The sequence below is a fragment of the Hydra vulgaris genome, chromosome 03, assembly GCF_038396675.1.
Source record: "Hydra vulgaris chromosome 03, alternate assembly HydraT2T_AEP".
In the NCBI taxonomy this organism is placed as follows: Eukaryota; Metazoa; Cnidaria; class Hydrozoa; order Anthoathecata; family Hydridae; genus Hydra; species Hydra vulgaris.
The window spans coordinates 38,155,633-38,177,500 of NC_088922.1; the positions used below are offsets into that span (position 1 = coordinate 38,155,633).

The following is a 21,868-nucleotide window of genomic DNA, read 5'->3' on the forward strand; positions in this document are numbered from 1 at the left end:
GACTGTGTACAAATTTCAATTTCTTTTTCACTTAAACTGGTTTTGCTATTGTAATGATTTACAGGGTTTTGCTCTTAGTCATTCTTTTTTACAACCATTTTATTCAATCGGATATTGGAGTGGTATGTTCAATTGGAGAAAACATATTATTGTTCATAATATAAAGCTATAATTTCTTAAATTAAATAAATTTAAAGACATTAAAATTTATTGTTTTAGGAAATTTAAAAAATTTAATATTACTTGTGACAATTAGGTAATAATAAAATTTTGTTTGTTCTTATTATTGCCCCAAAATTATTTTTACTGAATTAAATAAGAATTAGTTTGTTAGCAGAATAACTCAGTCAAAAACAGTTGATATTTTTTACCAAATAAATATTTATTTATATATTCTAATAACAATTTTAAAAAGAAAGAAAAAATGGACAGTTGAACAGGATATATATTCAATCACACAATGTAAAAACAATAAAAAACTTTAACTGTCTAATTGTTATGATATTATTGTCATTGTTTTATGAGTATAGAACTAAACAAATTACGTATTAACTACGTACCTCAAAAAATCAGTGGAGTTGTTATATAAAGGAAATTCAAAAATATTTCTGCAAAATACACACCATTTAAAAATATGACATCTATTTTTTACAAATTTTGCATAAAAATTTTTTTGATTCAGTTAATAACAAGGAGGAATAATTTGATACAGTTTTATTATAAAATTCCTTGTTTGTATATTTAACTCTTACTCCAAAAACCTGAAAAACTATGAAAAACGAACTGTGAAACTGTTGTGCTGCAGCTTTAAATTGTAACTTACAGCTATTTGTAAGTAAAAACATGGCAACCAAACCACTTTAAAACCAAATCATACCTAGATTTTTAAAACTGTTTTTGAGTAACAGTCACAATACTTAGTCAACTAATTTTAGTTGGACTAAAAAGTTAGTAGACTAATTTTAGTTAAATTAAAAAGATAGTTGACTAAAGTTAATTACGCTAAATTGTCAGTTGACTAACTTTAAGTAAACTAAAAAGTTAAAAGACTAACTTTAGTTAGACTAAGAAAGTAGTTGACTAATTTTAGTCAGACTAAACATTTGACAACTTATATAAGCTGGAATAAAAAGTTGACATGTTTTAGTTATGCTAGAAAGCTAGTTGACTGATTTAAGTTAGGCTAAAAAGTTAGTTAACTAAATTTAGCTATACTAAAAAGTTAGTTGAGTTATTTAAGTTAAACTAAAAAATTATTCAACTAGTTTTAATTATAGTTTTTTTTTGTTAAGTTAGTTACAATTTTTAGTTTTAGTCAAAAAATTTTGATATTTTTCTTCTTGAAATTATCATTTTTTCCTCTAAGCAGCTATTTTTACCATAGTAAAATATATCTTGATATTTTACCACATCAATTTTAATATTTTATCATTTTGCCTTGTGAATGTTATTTAACAATGTGAACGATATTTAAATATTATTCAAAAGGAATGAATGAGCGCATACATTGACTGATTTAAATAGCAAAAACATGCAGGGAGTGTAAATACACCAAAGAAAGATAGCCTGCCCTAACCCAAACCCTGAGTCCCTTTTAGTTTTTTTCATTAACCATTTAATGAAACAAAAAACACAAATACTATTTTTTAAGATTTGTAAAAATACATAAATTTAATTTTTCATTTTTTAAAAATAAAAACATTCTGAATGTTTTTATTTTTTTACTGTAAAACATGTGAGGAGTGTTGCTACATCGACCATCTTATAGCCTGACTTGCAACAGCGTGCCGCTACAACGACTGAGGGTTAGGTTAGAGCATGCAGTCTACCAAACAATAAAAAAGTTTTTAAATTTTTTCAGGTCTTAATTATATTAAAAATAAAAAAAAAAAAAAAAAAAAAAAAAAAAATCCAAAACTGACATTTTATGGTAAAAACTTAAAAATGATCATGCAAGAGTATATATATATGTATATATACAGTATGCAAAAATAATAATCGTACACTTAAAAAAAAAAAATCATAATTTTAAAGATTACATTAAAAAAAATGAGTTGTCTGTTAAAATATTTGAAAGTTTTTTAAGTGGTTTGAAATAAACCTTTTTTAACTTCTAAACAAACCAAATGTCAATTGGAATTTGCATCAAAGTGCTTAAAAATGCTGATATATTGGAAAAAAATTTTGTGGTCAGATGAGTCAAAATGCAATCTCGTCTTATTGGATGGAGTCCAAAAAGTGTGGTGAAAAAAAAGGAGAAGCTTAAAAATTGAGTTGTTTGTGAGGTAGTGTAATGCATGGAGGAGAAAATGTGATGGTTTGGGTTAGTATGAGTTGAAAAGAAGTGGAGAAAATTTACATTTATTGATGAAAAAATGGATGCTTCGATGTATTGTGAAATTCTCAAAGCTAACTTGCAACCATATGCTTAAAAATTGAGAATGGGAAGAGATTTCATACTCAAGCAGGACAACAATCCAAAACATACCGCTAAGAAAACGAAGGTATACTTTGACATAAATAACATCAATGTTTTGGAATGATCATCTCAAAGTTTGGACTTGAATCCAATATAAAATGTGTGGTATATTTTGGATAGAAAAATTGGCAAAAGAGCATTTAGACGCAAAGACAACTTGAAAGAAGCTTTAATGAGGGCATGGGATAATATAACAACAAAAGAGACCCAAACTTTGATCAACTCAATGCTAAATCATCTAGATGAGGCCATCAAGGCTAAAGAAAGCCCCACTCTATACTAATTTCCATGGAATTTGAAAAATCTAAAAAAAAACTTTTAAATATTTTAACAATTTTAAACTCATTTTTTTGATGTAACCTTTAAAATTATGATTTTTTTTTAAGTGTACAATTATTTTTTTTGCATACTGTATATATATATATATATATATATATATATATATATATATATATATATATATATATATATATATATATATATATATATATATATATATATATATATAAAATAAATTTCAACAACAACTTCATCATTAATGTCACTTAAAGTTGAATAAATAAATAACTGTTATGTATGTACCTCAACTTTATTAATGAAAATAACATTAAACAACAAAAATCAAACTGACCTCAATTATTAAACAAAAGGCAGTCAAACCAAATGCAATCTTTCTCCCTGGATCAATGAAGTATTTTAAATTAGGAGGAAGGTTTCCAGAGAAACAAAAGCATCGAGTTACATTTATTAAACAGGTAGAATTTAAATTGACAAATAGTGTTGAACAGCTAGCAATCAAATCAGTAGTTACATCTAAACAGCTAGTGTGTAAACCAGTAGTTAGTATTGAACAGTTTGAAGTATTGTTTAGTATTGGACAGTTAGAATTTAAATCAGTAGATAACATTAAACAGTTAGAGTTCAAATCATTAGATAAAAGTGGACAGTTTGAACTTAAATTGAGATTTTTTGAACAGTTAGAGATCATAATGATGTTGTTTTGACACAAATTTTGATGCTCATCAACACGTAACACTAACGCATAACTGGTGACATAGAACAAAAACAATAAATATAGTAGTAATTTAAAATAATAGATATATCTCCCACACAACCTCCACTTGCTTCTTAGTAAGTAAGTGACTAGCGGATGGCATAAAAGCCTGTCACGATGATGTTTTATCTGTAAGTACAAATTAAAAATTTATAAAGCACATAGGCAACATGTTTAAAGACATTTATGATACAAAACTTTTATATTATTACATATAAAAATTATTTAATCATTTAACACACCATAATTTCTAAAGTATGATTTGGTTCTGCATTGATATTTTTAAATCCCAAATTATTTTTTACTTTTTTAATAAACTGTTCTCCAAATGATGATTTGTTTGTAGGTAGATCATTGTTTTCATGCTGTTTGTTCTCACTAAACTTTAATGAGTTTGGTCCCCATAAACAAAACAGATCTTCAAGAAATTCAAAACAGTATGTTACTTTATATTCTGGATGATCAGTTGGTAAACCATTTCCATTGATACATTGATTAAAAACTAGTTCAGCAACATCTAAAAAATATTCAGAATAAAAAAAAAAAAAAAAGAAAAAAAAAAAACTAGGATTTTCTGAACCAAACAAGTAAAATTGTATCAGCTTTATACATCAAGTGTTGATTGCATCAGCTATATACCAACTATTGATAGTATCAGATATATATATATATATCAAACGCTGGTTGTAAAGACTTCATATCAACAGTGAACAATGTAGCACACACAACTTGCTATAACATTTATTTTGCATACGTAGGAAAAAAAATTTCTAACTAAAGAATAGTTAGTAGGAAGAGAAGAAAAATAAGAAAATAATATAGGATAAAATAATATGGAATTAAATCATACTTTTTCACAATCAATTTAGTTAATTTCAATTGATCACAAAGATCAAATGAAATTAACTAAAAGTTAAATTTTTAAAATCATAATTAAAATGGTTTTCGTTTGCTTTCACAACTAATTTTTCAGTATATTTTTTTATATAAATAAAATCAGGTAAAATATCTACTGAATTTATAAAATTTAATTCCTCAATAATTTACAGTTTAATTTTCAATTATTAATAGAAAATCAATAATTTTTCATTAACTGCTAATCATTAATTATTATTTTTTTGGTTCAATTATCAGTCTAATTATATTGAATTTATTCTCAGTTCAATTATTTACAGGTTTAGTTACATACAGTTAGATTATCTAAAAGTTTTATTTACAGTTTCATTTTATTTATTGTTAAATAAGCATAAAAAATATTGCAAACCGAAAATAAACTGTTGATTTACATAAATATTTATTTTAATCCTGATATTTCCTATGTCCCTATATTAGCTCCCAATAAGGTTCCTGATATTTTGAATAGTTTTTTGAATTTTGTAGTAGATCGCTACATTTGTAAACAAGAAGTTAAGATTCCTGAAATTTTGTATCAGAGTTGTGGACTTGAAACTTAAGACTTAGATTTGACTCACAAATTTAAAGAATTTACACTTATTTGACAAGATAAAATAATTTGACTTTGACTTTGATGCCAATGAGTTCTAAATCACAAGTTTCGTATTCAAAGTTCTAAAAGTATTTAGAGAGGGAAATTTACTAAATAATGCCTGCAATATGAAGCTAAATTTGTTTACATTCTATTTTAGCTTCAGGCATATGTGATATATAATGTTAACGGTAGTGAGAAATTAAAGTTTAAGATTATGAAATTTTTATTATCAAATTTGCTTTGAAAAGCAAAAAGATGTTAAAGCGAATTTACTCTAAATTCTTCTTTTTAATTACACATTTTATTTTTTTATCTTTGCTAATAAAATGTTGCAAAAAAATTAATTTTTATTACTAATTTAAATGAAACTTTATTATTTATTTCATTTAAAACTTTATTATGTTATCATTTTAAATTAATAATTTATTAGCAACTAAATTTTTTAAATGCGCCAACCAAAACGGACTTGGGATTTGATTTAGGCTTGCAGTCATTTTATTTTAAGTTTTAGCTTTTTTTCTTATTTCTTTATCTCATTCACTAAAAAATATTCAAAACAATTTTCTTTATAATTAGGAGTTGTTCATAAAGGAGGTTAGCCAAAAATTTTGAAATTTGAACTCCACCTTTTCCCTGTTGCTATGCCTACTTTTAAATCCTTTCCCAACCCCCCGTCCTTCCTTTATGATTTAAAAAAGCGAATATATGCTTTTGAAATACCCACCTTTAAAAAAGTTTAAATAAAATAAAAAGTAAAAATAATAAGTCATAAAAAAGCATTCTTTATATTTTGAAATGTTGCATATCATTTTTCATAGACATTAAAATTGATGCTCAAAAGTTTTGAAAAATAATTTTATAAATAAAAAGAATTTAGATTTTTTTCAAATTTGAATTTTTAATAAATTATCTTTTAAAAAACATTTATTGTTTAAAGTTTATTGTTTTTGCTAACTTATGGTGGCAGGTGGCATATATATATGTTTAATAAATTATAAACTTTTTGGCGGTTTTTTCAGTTGGCGGTGGTGGTGGTGGCATATATATATATATATATATATATATATATATATATATATATATATATATATATATATATATATATATATATATATATATATATATATATATATAATAAGTTATAAACTTTTTAAAAAAATGTTTAATAGTAAAAATAAGACACTATAAACTATTTCAAAGCTAACCAAACAACCACCCCCCCTTCCTGTTAGTAATTTGTGTAACTTGTAAATTTATATATAGTAAAAATTTAAGTAGTTAAAAAAGATCAAGTAAAAAAATAAAAAGTAAAATAAAAATTAGACAGTAAAAATTTAACTTGTAAAAAACTTTAAATAGTCAGTTAAAAATTAGTTTGCTGGTGGAATAATTAAAATGGATAATAATGAAAAGTACAAATGAATTTACTAACAAATAGTAAAAACTATACCACAAAAAAGTAAATAGAAGTAATAAAAAGAAGCTATTTTGTTTTATTTTATTTTGTTTAATTAAATCGTGGTATAAAGTAGTGTTAATACAACTATTAAATAATTCAACTGTCGACTAAATTGACTAATACATTTTTGAAATCAACCAAAAGTCAATTTAGTGGAATATTGGAATAATTTATTTTTTGAAATAAGTTTTAATAAAAATAATAAAGTAATTTATATACGATTTCTATTTTTTAATATCATATTATTTAATTAATAATGGAGGAAAGAAGGGTAGCTCTGACAATTGGACAATCTATTACGAAAAAACAAGTTAAACGCAGTGCTACAAGGGACATGGTGGGAATTTAACTTAGAACCTCTCACTTATAAAGCGAGCGCTCTACCACTGCACCACTACCGTCTACGTATTATCTATTAAATTACCTATTTGCCTGGACACACATGCAAATTTTTACCTCTCTCAATCTGTAATTTCTTTATTTCTATAAAAAGTTCTTAATATTATCTTCCATCTTTATACTTGCTATATATAAAAAAAGTAATTACAATCATGTTTACAATGTGATTGTATAGATTAATGACATTTAGATTTTGGAGCTTCACAACTTGTCCCAGGGCCCTGAGCCAACTTGGAGCGGCCCTGTATGAAAGTATTTATGAAAATCACAAGCATCGAGTAAACGTAAAAAAAGTTAATGAAAAACATAATTCAAAGTTTAACAAGGTATAAATAATGCTAACATGCCAAGAATTAGATAAAACTTTAGGAGTAAACAAAAAACTAGGTAATAGTTGTAATAGTACATACTATCATTATTAAATGAACAAAAAAAAATTAAAGACTGAAAAGTTAAATCGAATGAAAAGATAAAATGATTTTAAGATTTTTACTTGACTAAATCGACTTTTAGTTGATTAGTAGGAGGTCCATAGTTGATTAAATTGACTGTTCAATTTTTCATTAAACTAAATAGACTAAAAGTCAACTAATTTCGACTTTAGTCTATTTAGTTGAAGTCGATAACAACACTAGTATAAAGTTAAGCATAAAGAACTGACATATAAATCAGATTTAAAAGAACTTAAAAAAACTGGAAAATAAAACATTTAAAAATCAAGTTTATAGCAGTGAAGCTTCCTCTCATAAACAAAATATCAGATGAGAGACCAAGAGCTTTACTAATTTCTGATGAAGCATACAAAATAGATTTTGAAATTTATAAAAAACACTAGTTTCTTCTTATAAATTTGATACCAAAAAATATGATATCATTTGATATCATAACTATTGATATATATAACTATTGATATATTTAAATTATGAGATATTTAAGATATAAAAATATAGATATCATTTGATATTCAAAAAAGTCAAAAATTAAAAAAGAAAGCACCAGTTGATAAGCCTACATAAACTCATACTTCATAAAAAGAAAAAATTCAAATCGGAATTTTGCAACTACAATAGCAGTTGTTAACATTGATAAATGCGTACCATGCAAGATTGATAACAGGCGAACTTAAAATAAAATTGATTTTTTTAAATAAACAAATAAAACTAAAAAAATGTGTTAAAAATTAAACATAAGGCAATCTGCCAAAGAAAACACAGTAAGTTTAAAACAAACGCCTAATGATATAATTGATGACATGCCCTACTTAAAATTAAAGCTTTCTAAATTAAGTAGAGAAAAAAAATGTATTTAACTAATTGTAGATCAGCCAGTAATTGATCAGCCAAATCTTATTAATGCCATTGTAATCATTGCCATTGACAAATATCGCATAAGTTATGATAATGTAATACACTTGGTGACTTAAACAAAAACCTAATAAAATAGGCATATTGTTTAACATGATCTTCAACTTATTCAATATGGCTACCTTAAGTGATCAAACATACTTAAAGGAAAACATCCCATTATAACAGTTCCTGTAAAATTGATCAGAACTGTTGAAACAGCTTGCAATAAACATGTAAATGCTGGATTTACATTTGCAAGCATGCAATACATGAAAGAAATCTATTCAATGTTTGGTTAAGAGTTATGTTTTTATGTCTAGAAGACAAAGCTAAGTATAGCAGGTGCAATAAAACAATTATCAATTTTGATGCATCTTGATTATCAAGTCCGTTTGCAAAATCAAAATATTTTAGTGGTTTCAAGATATGACTTTATATCATCAGTTTATGCAGTTTGTATTATTGACTTTTACTAATGGCTGTGATTTGAAGTGTCTTGTTTCAATTGAAAATTTAAAGCTTCACATTTGCACTCCAGGAGGTCTATATTTGTTGTTGCATATGACGGAAGCCTTGATGAAAATCTAAGGTTTCCCAAACCAATGCAAGTTGCATTTTGCAAGATTATCTAAATAAAATTTAGATGATCTAACAAGAATTTATGCACCTCACTATTCAGCATATAATGGAGTAGAACAGTGTATGGCTCTGCTGAGTCAAGAGTTAGCAGGGTTGTTTTGGAACATGATCATTTTGGGACACATCTTAATGCATTTAGAAAGACAATTGACATTATTTAAGACAATTTTCTCTTGTAAAGCTGCAGAAACTTTAGCTAAAATATGGTCTATAAATTAGTTAATAACAATTCAGTTTAAATATGTTGAACCTTCTTAACTGCCAACATTTCCAGAGCAAGATTCAAAGCAAATTAGGTGAGACAAAGTCAATATTTTTTAATGATTGTTAAGTGTCATATTTCAAATTGCAGTAAACCTTGACAAAATTCTGGGAAAAATACTTTCCACAAAGAAATTTACCAGGTCCAGTTGTAATGTCTCATGCAGGAGTGGAATTTTTATAGCACAAAAGTAAGGTAGCACAAAATATTCCTAAATCTTGCTCTAGTGCAGCGCTTGGAATATAGGTTCAAAATTTGTAATCAAAGCTTCCCTTGATTTGTACTGTCCATCAATTTCACAACAAAAAATCGATAAAAAATCTTGCAAACCTCCAAAATTTATCACGCTTCTAAACCAGGTGTTGGGTGTCACAAATGTGTATTTCGTAACATAACCAATACTTCTTCTGAGGAAAACAAAAACAACAATGAAAACTGTTACTCATTAACAGTAAACGAAAGTAATTCCGATCAAATTCATGTCATTAAAAACATAAACGACTACATGTTCATGATTGAAATCACCATTTGATTTAGATCACTAATGATTTAAACGAATAGTTAATGAAGACTATATTATTATTTTTGTTTATATAAACTTAAAACAATGTTTTGAAATGCCATAATAGCGCCAAAACAGTCTTCTATTTCACTTGTGATTACTTTCTTTTTTAATTTGTTAAAAGTCAGTTTCCTAGTTACCAGCAAAAGCGCTTGAAGATCAACTATACAAATTTTTCAACAAGTCTTTTTTTTTATTCTTTTCAGATAATATTTGAAATGATTGTAAAATAATACACTACGCTGTCATATTTATATTCAGAAAACACAAGCAATGAATTTAGTGTGAAGTCACATAGTCACAAAGAGTTGTTTTTTACAGTGCAAAAGTGGAATCAGTCTGAGAAATTGGCAGGTATCCTGAAGCAATTGGAGGAAGCAATAGAATTGACACACAGGGAGAGATAGTCATAATAAGTTTATAAAAATTTCAGGCATATTTTAATAAATGTTTCTTGGCATCTTCATAAATGCAAAAATGACTAGGCTTTAAGTTGGAGTAAAAATGACTAGACTCAAAGCCTCTTTTCAGATTTAATTTACCTCATATCAGCTGACTTAAATCCAACTTTTTCATCAATGCGAATGGAACATCATGCAGGCCTTGTTACAAGATTTCGCTGCATAGCGAAAAAGCGTAACGCATTTCTAAGTAACTCAGCAAATATATTTTGCATTGTTAGAAGTTATATTGCGTCACTAGCGTCTTTTTAAGTACCGCATTGTAATTAAAGTTATTTTATTACCGCGTTAAAAATCATACAAACAGTTTGTTTTTTTCTCACTATAACAAAAGTTACAAATAAAATCTAAGTTCTTATTTAAAAAATCATTTTTATTATTTTTTTCAAATATGAACTAAATTTTATTTTGAAAAAAATATTTTTTTCATGAAACGTAAAATAATGTTTGTTTATTTTCTTATGATTTTACAGTTGGTTTTTGGTTATTTTATTAACTGTTAATAAATTTTTTCTTATTTAATTTGTGAACTCTTTTTAATAATGTTTTTAAACAATTAAGAGTTTTTTTTTGTTATTTATCAGTTACCGATAACATATTCGTGATCATAATTTATTTTCATAAATTAAACGAACGTCATTAAAACTTTACGTTATTGAATTAACAATAAACAAAATATCTTATTAATAAAATATTTACATCAAAATAAATCGTGCATTTTTTTAACTATTATGACTTAAAATAATTTTTATATTTAAAAGGAATTTATATACTTAATTCCTTAAGATAAAACTTAAAACACTTTATTTTTTTTAACTAATTTTTAACAACAACAACAAAAAATTATGAAACAAACTGCTTCTTTAACAAAAAATCTATGTTTACAATTGCGGTTAAATGCTTTTACTTACGACATTATTTCCTCTGAATAAACGTCACGTTAACGACAATCAAAAGATAATTTAAATATTCTAAAAGATATAAGTTTTTGCGTAGCGCAAAACTGCTGAACGTGTAGGCAAATCGCCTTTTCGCAAGCAAAATGCGAGCTGCGTAACGCTTCTTAACAAGGCCTGATCATGTGCTTGTCATCTTGATGTTTTGGAGGAGGTATATCAAAAGAAAGAAAAGTGAATATTAAGTTAAGTTTAATTTTTTTCTTTATTTTATATGATTTATGAAATACCCGTATTAAAAATTTATTTTTTATTTACAACCAACATTTTTAATATCTACTTATTTTGCAAATGCAATGGATCATAAAAACATGTACTAAACAAAATCTATACATGTACTTCAAAATTAATATTTTATTTCTACTTGTGGATGTTTAGTTGCTTAACTTAATCTGTTTTTACTAGGAAGTGTGATAAAATTTAATTATAATACATAATGAGTAGTTTACAACATAAAATGGATCAAAAAAACATGCGTTAGGATTAAACAAAATATATATATGTTGACTTGAAATACAAAATATATACATGTGGACTTGATATGCAAACTGAGCAAGTCTTGCTTGAGTTGGAACTTAATTTTAATGCGACAACTTGATATTAACTTGTGACTTATAAAACAATGACTTGGTCACACCTCTGTTTTGCATAGTTCATAATGATTTCTGTAAGTCCTGATATTTTAAATACTTTCATATAATTTATCTATTTCTTTATACTTCATAAAGGTCATGATTTATATAGTTTTTGGTATATCTCTTAGTACCTAATATTTTGTAATTTCTGATATTTTATACTAGTTCTTTAATATACATGTTCCAATTTCCCTCTGACTTAAAATAATTCCTAAATAAGATTTTAGAAACTCTTTGGTAGCTTGCAGAAAAACTGATTTCAACAACAGGCGTAAAATACAAGAGTATAAATAGCACCATGTTGAACTTGGTACCCCTGTAAAATCTTTTGGTGCGCGTTGTTGAAATCATATAATAAGTCTTTGTTAAAACTGAGTTAATTAGCAAGAATCAGCCAACTATATAGCTACATACACAACTACATTGCTTTTGCTTACATAGCCTTTTGCTTAGAAAGCTCAGTACTATCTATGCGTACTGAGCTTCCTAAGCATTATATAGAGTAAACCTTTCAGTACTGTCTATGTGTACTGAACTTCTTAAGCATTATATAGAGTAAGGCTTTCAGTACTGTCTATGCATACTGAGCTTACTAAGCATTATATAGAGTAAAGGTTTCTTAAATTATTAAAATCATAATAGTAGTACCAAAAAAAAAATGTATACAAATAAAAATATAAAAATACCAGGAAGTTTTTTAATCATTTTTCTAATTGGTGTTGTAAGTTCATTTCCTTCAAAAGTGGTATTATGTAAAGCCATTTTCCAATTATTATTACTGATTATTGTAATAGCTGTCTCCCTTGAATTAAAAGGAACTATAATTACTCTAAATTGTCAAATCACATTAAACAAATTAAAGTAGAAAAATTAAAATAAAGAAAAAACTTCTTGTCAACATAATGTAATATTAACTTTCTGACAAGACTTTCATGCAAGTATGTGTGTGTGTGTGTGTATGTGTATGTATATATATATGTATATATATATAAATTAGTAAAAACACTTATCTAATTTTGTCTTTGACAGGCTGTTTCTGCTTCTGTGGGTTAATCAGGAAGAATCTTTCTGATAAGAGGAAATAAGAATTCTTCATGATGAACCTACAGAAGGAGAAACAGCTGCTGTAAGACAAGTTAAATTAGGTAAGTATTTTTACTAACTTATTATTGCCTTGTTCTTTAAGAACATCCAGCACTCTATTTGTAGAATACACTAACATAATATATATATATATATATATATATATATATATATATATATATATATATATATTTATATATATATATATATTATATATATATATATATATATATATATATATATATATATATATATATATATATATATATATATATATATATATATATATATATGTTAATATTAAGTAATTAAGTTTAATACTGCATTTCTTATTACATTAGTTTTATATTACATTTTTAATATTTAATATAAATTAATTGACTTTATTAAATAAATTAAAAAGATAAATTTCAATCAAAAGATAAAAAGGAATGTCATATTTTGTTTTATGAGGAACAAAAAACTACAAGGAAATGATAATAGACAAAATAGAAAAAAATGTCAAAAATTTTTTTCCAACAGAGAATGTCACAGAAAGCTGAGAAATTCAAAAAAAAAATTATTTTACCCTAAAACACTCAAAATGACAATTATATTAATAGATATCCAGAGTTATTTTTATTAGAAAATATTAACAATGAAGAATTTCAATTTAACAGCTATAAAGAAAATGAAAAACGATCAACTAATACATAACAAAAGAAAGTGACAGTAATAGTGGATATTGATAAACTTATACAAAAAACATGGCAAATTTTCTGTTGGTATAAAGAAAGAAGTAAAAATAATAATTTAATTTTGCAAATCGATACAAAAGAACGTTTTGACTATAAATGAAAACTACATTAGTAAACTATTGTCTCGCTAATGTTGTTACAAGTCCAGGCTGGTATTTAGATAAAAACGCAACACGATGAGATGCTAGTCATAATATAACCTCAATCACAGCATGTAACTATAAAAAGGGTTGCATCAGTATTTAAAAAGGGTTGCATCAGTATTTAAAAAGGATTGCATCAGTATTTAAAAATTTTTTAGATTGACCTCTGTTAAGACTTCTTTGTAGAAAACATTCTCAAGAATGACACATATTACATGCAATAAATGCAATCACTAAAACAAAAAACAAAGATCTATCAAAACCTATTTACACATAATTCAAAGCTGCTTGGTCAATACATTACGAAAATGTCAAAAATAAAAAAAAAAAAAAAAAAAGGACTACATGCCTTGTTATGAGATTTTGTTGCCTAACAGAAAAGCATAATGCAAGTAAATGTAACTTTACTCAATATACATACCTATATCATTAAAAGTTAAATTATGTTGCCTATTTTAAAAGTAATTAAATTTAATTTGTTAAATTTAACTGTCATAAACAACATTAAAAATCATTTAAAGTCTAAATATCTTTAAATTAACAATATTGTTATAAAAAAAAACTAACTTAAAACATTCATAACACAACATTATTGTCTTATGTACTACTTATAAACTAGTTAATCATTTCTAATCCATGTTCATTCTATGATCAATCTAAAAAATTAATGATAATGAAAAAACTTTTATTAAAAAACAATTTCAAAACTAAAAAAAAAATCATCTTTTCATAAATTTGTTAAAGTTTACTAAAAAAATTGTCTAAAAAAATTTTGCCTACTGGCTTGATTATGGTTTATCCAGCAATGCATTTATATACAGTTATAAGCATTAAGTACTTTTGTATATTAGCACTTTTGTAACAGGATAAAAAATTTATTGATTTGGAACTATAAATAAAGAAACAAAATAGTGGAATGTAAAACAACCTAAAAAAAGTAATTGAAATTAAATTTGATAAAAAGAACTTTCTTTAATATAGTTTGAAAATTTTAAAAGTAAAAAAAAAAAAATTGTAAAACGACGCATTTTAATTTTTAAAAATTTCTTAATTAAATTGAATAAAATAAATTTAAATTTATTATTGTTTAATAATGACTTAAATTAAAATATAATAAAATAAATTTAAATTAAAAATTTTCTAAAAACCGAAAGCAGAAAAAAATTTAATAAACTATTGGTTGTTTTTTTTTAATAAAAAAAATTATTTCACAATTGTGGTGAAAATATTTTTTACAACAATTAATTACTGCAATTTTCTACATAAACTATATCAAAAGTCTATTTAAAGTAGATTAATGCGTAGGTAAAACTGCCATTTCATATGTAAAATGAAAACAGCTTAACGCTTCTTAACACGGTTTGGAATCAGTTATCTGTGGTGCAAAGTTAGTGGAACTCCTTTAGAAGATATGAAGAAAAAAGTTTATATTTTTATAAAAAAGCTTTGTAACTTTATATGTTCCTCAGAAATGATTATAAAAATCTGTTTAAAAATCTCATTCTTTTTCTAGAAGGAAGAGAGGCAGAGGAAGAAAAAGTATGTTTAAAGACAGCAATATATGTAGCTTCAGTTCATGCGAAAAAACATTCTTCGATCAACTTAAATTTTGCTGATGATTTGTGCTTAATTAATGATTTAAAAAGTTTAAGCCTGTAAAAATAATAAAAATTAAGATCTTAATGAGTACATTGGACTCATGATTTTGATTATAAAAAAATGCAAAAGTTTATAAAAAGATTTCTCTGTGGCAATAACTGTTTTGAAAGAGAAAATTAAATTGGTAAAAGATTTTATCAAACCAACAATTAAAGTGTATGAAAAAAACATTTAACCAGTTTTTTTTATGTATGTGTTCTATATATTTTTTTCTATGTTCTTATAAGCATATTCTTAAAATCTTAAAAAAAAGTCTCTTAAACTAAAAAACAAAGAAAAACTTAAACAGTTTACCTTTTTAGGTTTAAGTACTATTTTTTGATTCCTTTTCTAAAAAACTTGCAAAATGCAAAATTTATTAATATTTTTAACAACTATTCAAGGGCAAGTTGATAAATATACAAATAAAAATATTGCAGAAACCAGATTATATTTAAAAATGTATTATCTTGAGGAATTTTTAACATTTTGAGCTGAAATTTTGTTAATTGATAAAATGATCCAATTATGACAGTGATTTAATGAATAAATAGTAAAATGGTCTTTTTTGAAATATTCAAATCCCCAGGGGAGGTCAGGGAAAATTAGCCACTTTATTTTCCAAATAAATTTCATTATATATTTGCACCACTTTTGATATTTTAATTATTTTTTTGGTTCATTATAATGTTGTGAAGCTGTTGTAAAAATTGTGGAAATCATAGTCTTGAAAACATGATTCATATAGGAAACACAAGATTTGTTCAAAGCTTGTTTAAGAACTGTACAGGCACCAGTATTTAATCCTGTATTTGAAGAAGTTGTATCTAAAGACAAATCCAAATTAATACCACACCAATTTTATATCTAAATGATTAATATCAGATTATACTAATATAACAAAACTATAATACAATGTTATACACTTTTTATGACAAATTAACAAAATTAACAAATCATAGCAACCTCTAAATACTCTTAAAATAGACAAACTTTGAGGAAAATGTTTTCTAAAACATTTTCATGATTTCATTATTTTATGAATCACCTTAACTTTTTTTGTTTTTATACATACTGCATTAAAAAGTTGTTAAAAAATTAACATATATTGGAAAGTTCAGTGGTAATGAAACTTTGTAACATAATTTAATAAAAATAATTGCCAATTAGGGATTTAAACAAAGCAGAGTGCAAACTAGTAACGTGTAAACTTTCTTTTTAGCGTTAGTAGTTAGTAGAATTCTTTGAAAAAAAAAGGGAACATTCTGGCAATGCAAACAGAAATATTGCAATTAAAAGTATTCTGTTTAGAAAACTGGAACTTTATCTTGTTTATAGAACCATTAAAAAAGTGATCATGAAAAGCTACACGAAGAAGCATCTAAAAAGCTCGCATCTGCTACAAAAAAAAATTCCGATAACATAATCAAAAAATAATCAGGCTTTTCATTAAACTAACATTTTATTGGACCTTGAATAGATACAATTATTTAAAAAAAGTATGATCGTGCAGTGCTTAGTTTCATACTTGAAGATGGAAGATCATTTGAAAAAGCTTCTGAATCTGGCCTCATCAATTTGTGCTTGGTGTTTATTCAAGGACAATATCTACCACCATACTCAACCACTTTATTTCCAAACTTGGGTGATATGGCTGATGATCTATATAATAGCTTCCAACAAAGTATAAAACAGTAGTTTATCTCCAAAGCTAGCATCACTTTTATCACTTTAAAGCTGACAACGGCAATAACTTTCTTGTTTCTACTTGTCACTATCTTTCATCCTTGTGGGTTTTAAAACCACGCTGTTTATCAGTTGTAAATATGGAAACAACTAATGCTTGTCACAAAGCTACTTCCACTGAAGAAATTATAAAAAACGTGCTGTCAAATTTGACTTGACTTCAGATAATATTTTACAAGCTATAACTGACATTACTCCTAGTATGCCGTGTGCACTTAAACTTCTTGGAATCGATTGACTAGGCTACTGTGCTCATAAACTCCAACTTTGTGTGAAATTAGCTATCCAAAACCAACTAATTCTTGTGACATTAATTAGCAAAGGTCATAAATGAGTTGGATTTTTTCACTCATCATCAGTTGGACAGGCAGCTCTTAAAAAGTGGCTCAGATTTCTCAAAATAACTGTGGAAACGCGCTTTAACAGCTCTTTTAATTTAACGGGATGGATTAAAAAAGATCATGATTCTTTAAAACAAACTCTAGTTGAGTGCACACAGAAAAAAAACTGTATGGATGTTGGCACCAACTTGTCTAACTGAAACACAAGTAAAATTATTTACAATTGACATATTTAATTTATCCTCCTTTAAATGCAGTATCTAAAGCCACTACTAAACTAAGTGCTGAAAAAAGTGTGAGCGTTAATTTAGTTTATCCGTGCATTACAACTTTGAAAATTGTCTTTGCTAAATAGATAAAAAAGGGATAAATAAATTTGTTTATGATCTCACTATGCAGTTGGAAACCAGGTTTGAATTAAGTGAAGATGTTTTTCTTATCACTACCTTCTTAGACCCCCAATCTAAATCAGCAATCTTACCTTAGCAGAAAAGCAAATTGTGGAATCTTAATGGAATCTGAAAAAAAGATTTGAGTATTTTTATGCATCCCGATGTAATTCAAATTCAAGGAAATAAATATCTCATCTGAAACAAATGGAAATATAGATAAAATGTTTTAACATGTTTCTAAAAATTGTACCCTACCAGAGAGAAGAACTTTAGATCAGCAATTAAAATTTGAAATTACTGTGTACACCAAAGACAAAACATTGGGATGTTCAGATTGTCCTTTAATTGGGATGTTCAGATTGTCCATATTGCACTTGATCTTCTTTCTGCACAAGGTACAAATCGTTAATCAAAAAGAGTTAACTCTGTGGGAGGAGGAGTAATCAACAATAAATGCAATAGCCTTTCCGAGCTAAATGTGAAACAGTTAATTTGGACTAAAAGTAAAAAAAACTATAAAAAAAACTATAAAAAAACTATAAAAAAAAAACTATAAAAAAAAAACTATAGTCAGATAATATTCTAATTGTGTTATTGCCTCTAATATATATATATATATATATATATATATATATATATATATATATATATATATATATATATATATATATATATATATATATATATATATATATATATATATATATATATATATATATATATCAACCCTCGGAATTAATCGGAAAAATGAGGTTGGCAATAAATTGCTGACCTCAATCTTTTAGAGGTTGGCATCAGGTCAGCAAAAAAAATCTGATACAAAGGTCTCACCATAAAACATAGAAACGAGGTCGGCAATTTTTTGCTGACCTCAAATACTTAAAAGTCGGCAATTAAGTCGGCATTGCCGAATGCTGACCCTAATTCCGAGGGCTGATATATATATAAATTTAGAATTAAATCAAAATATTCATTTTCTCTTTTTTCCTTTTAAATATTTTTTTTAGAATTCAAACAAAAAATTCATTTTGCTTAAGAGTTTTTAATTTAATTTGTTTAGAATTTAAATAAAATGTTTGTTATGTTGTTTTTATTTTAATTTATTTATTTAGAATTTAAATAAACATTCTTTATTCTCTTTTTATTTTAACTACTTTATTTAAAATTTCAAAAATATGTTTATTTTTTTAAAAATAATTTTAATTCAGAATTTAAATAAATAAAAACTTTCAAAATAAAACATTGTTTTTTCTTTTATTTAGAACTTAAATAAAGTGTTCATTTTGTTGTTTTCAATTTATTTGAAATAGCAAACAAGGTAAAGTTTCAAAATTCTGAAATCAACAAATGTGCCAACCTCAAACTCTGTCAGGTCTTCATAAGGCAATGCAAACCCTAATTCTGAGTGCTGATATATATATATATATATATATATATATATATATATATATATATATATTTAAATTATAAAAAATAAAATAACAGCTGCATCAGAATAATTTTACCACATCACCTACATTAAAAATATCTTATGCAACAACATGTCAAAACTAATTCCCATAGTAGTCCCGATGTACCGAGGTTTTGTTCATCCTTGACTGCAGAACATGATAGAACAGTCTACTGTCAATGGTTCAACAATTTTTTAAAGTTAAAGATTCAATCAGAAAAATATTTAAAGATATTTCTCTTCATATGATTTGCAGTGATGATGAAGATAAAATATTTTGCAACATTTTTGCTCTTCTTGATTAAGTCAAATCCAGAAAGGATACAACTCTTTTAACTGCTGAGAAAATTTTTAAGTGAACAGACAAAGATAAAGAGACTCTTTGAATTGCAATGAAGAGTGAAACTTTGAGACGTTTTGAAGACAGAAGGCAGAGCAATCTTGTAAGCTTGTACAGATATATTTCCACTCCAGAACATTTATCCAAAATTGAAGAGTACGAAGTTTTTAAAAATCCTTTAAAATCTTTACTTCAAAAGAATTGCAAAGTTTGTTGTCTAGGTTTTTCCCAAAGAATCCAGATGACTTGAATTGAGTTGAACTCATTCAAGAAGTGTGTGGCTCAGAAAATCATGACAATAATCCAATTTCACTTGTGATAAACTTGAAGAAGCAATTCCCATTCTGCCAATAAAGAGCACCACAGTTCAAACAATGAATTCACAGAATGAATGCACAGGAAACTATCCCTCCAAAATAAAGATAGTCTCCCTATTTTGGAGGGATAGTCTCCTTAGTATTGATAGAGGGATAGTCTCCAATTATCGAGTCTGAACAAGCTTTTTTTGCTGGACTATTTATGAAAAAAATTTGATCTAGACAATTTACTTGATACATTTGTTTTCTCGATGACTTAATACACTTTTTTTCCTCAAAGCTCGTTTTTTATCAATAAAACAAATATCACTAAAATTTTAGATCTGAATCTTATAAAGACTTTATTTTTAAACAAAATAAAATTTTAAACAAGTTTCTATGGTTTTCTCATTTTTTTTTATATTTAACAGTCAATTATGTTTTTTTTTTTTTTACAGATTTTCCAGTAAATTTAATAGTCAGTAAAAGCTCACCCTAGTCCCTAATATTATCAAAAAGAAAGCTTTTTGAAAGTTGGGTCTCAAATGAGGCAAAATTATACAAAAGCTTCAAAAATTATTTTATAAAAAATTTATTACTTTCAAAAAGTTTCAAAAATACATTTTATAAAAAATTATATACCATAAAATTGCCTAAGTTCGGCCACCATGTAACTTCGGTCATTTAAGAAAAAATACAAAAAAAGCATGCAAAACTCAAATTTTACAAACTCTTTTTCTCAAACAATATTTGTAATTAGTTCGTAAATATGAATCTATAAAAAAAAAAAAAAAATGTTTAAATACAATCTGCTGAAATAATTCTTCAGCAAAACAACAGTTTGAAAAAATTCATACTATTAAAATCTAAAATAAGCAAGTTATTAAAATAAATGATTATATTTTATCTTTGTAAGAATCAACAAATTAATTATACTTACAAAAAAAAAAAATATTAATTTTTGAAAATTAACTACTTTTTTTATTAAAATTAGTGAAATTTTGAAATAGTCTAACTTTGGTCATTCACGGATAAACAATGAAGGAGACAATTAGCAGTAGTTTTGTGAAATGTTGATAATTTACCAGTATATATTGACATTTTTATAATGGATACACACCATGGTATTTTATTTGAATAACAAATTTGTTCATAGTTTCAAAATTAACTGATGGTTCTTTGAGTTCTAAATAATATTATGCTTGTGACATTTTTTGGAGATAAAATAACAGCTCCACGACAATTATGGATGCATTGCGAATTTTGTGACGATTGGGTCTGTGGATCTTGCTATTCTACTATGGTCAACAATACGTGCAAGAAATGCCAATAAACATACAAAGCTCATTTAAAGCAAAGTAGTGTTTTTTTATTAACTGAAAAAAACATTTTTTAAATTAATTGAAAAATCTATTTATTTTTTTTTACCAGTGGCGTAGCAGATGTGATAATGGCCAAAGTAATAAAATAGTTGACTAATTAAAAAAAAAAATTAAAAATACTACTACTTATATTTAAAAAGGCCATATGTGCTACTTTTCGTTTTTCTTGGTGCCCCAAAAGACATTGTTTTTTTGAGCTTAGGGCAACGGCCTCCTTAGTTACTGGTATTACCTGAATTTATAATACCATAACTTTACAATAAAACAACATTTAAAAACTAGTTTTCATTATTTGTGACGTTAAGTTTGCGATACATTATTAGTATTTATATATGAAATGGTATTGAAAGTTTGGTCAAAGTAGATGTTTTCATTTTAAATTAAATATTGAGTAATAGTTGTTATTTTTAAAATATCATTATCAATATAATTTTCTGTATGTTTCAGGAAAAATAATTAAAATTTTTTTATTTATGCGTGATAAATAAATGTTTAAAGCTTAAGTGACCGAATTTAGGCGATTTTACGGTATTAGACTTTATTTTATAAAAATTTTTTTATTTAAAAATAAAAAATTCC

The 21,868-nt window shown here is 25.6% G+C and overlaps 1 protein-coding gene across 2 annotated transcripts in view; it reads right to left on the reverse strand.

Annotated features, from left to right (window-relative positions):
* Positions 1-21,868, reverse strand: part of LOC101235431 (transient receptor potential cation channel subfamily A member 1) — a 107,796-nt gene that overhangs the window by 12,203 nt on the left and 73,725 nt on the right. For both annotated transcript variants that reach the window (XM_065793135.1, XM_065793134.1), the window contains exons 12-14: positions 12,428-12,543; positions 3,776-4,050; positions 3,111-3,662 (exon numbers count right to left, since the gene is read on the reverse strand). In XM_065793135.1, coding sequence (XP_065649207.1) covers positions 3,111-3,662; positions 3,776-4,050; positions 12,428-12,543 — 943 coding nt within the window. The remainder of the gene's footprint in view (positions 1-3,110; positions 3,663-3,775; positions 4,051-12,427; positions 12,544-21,868) is intronic.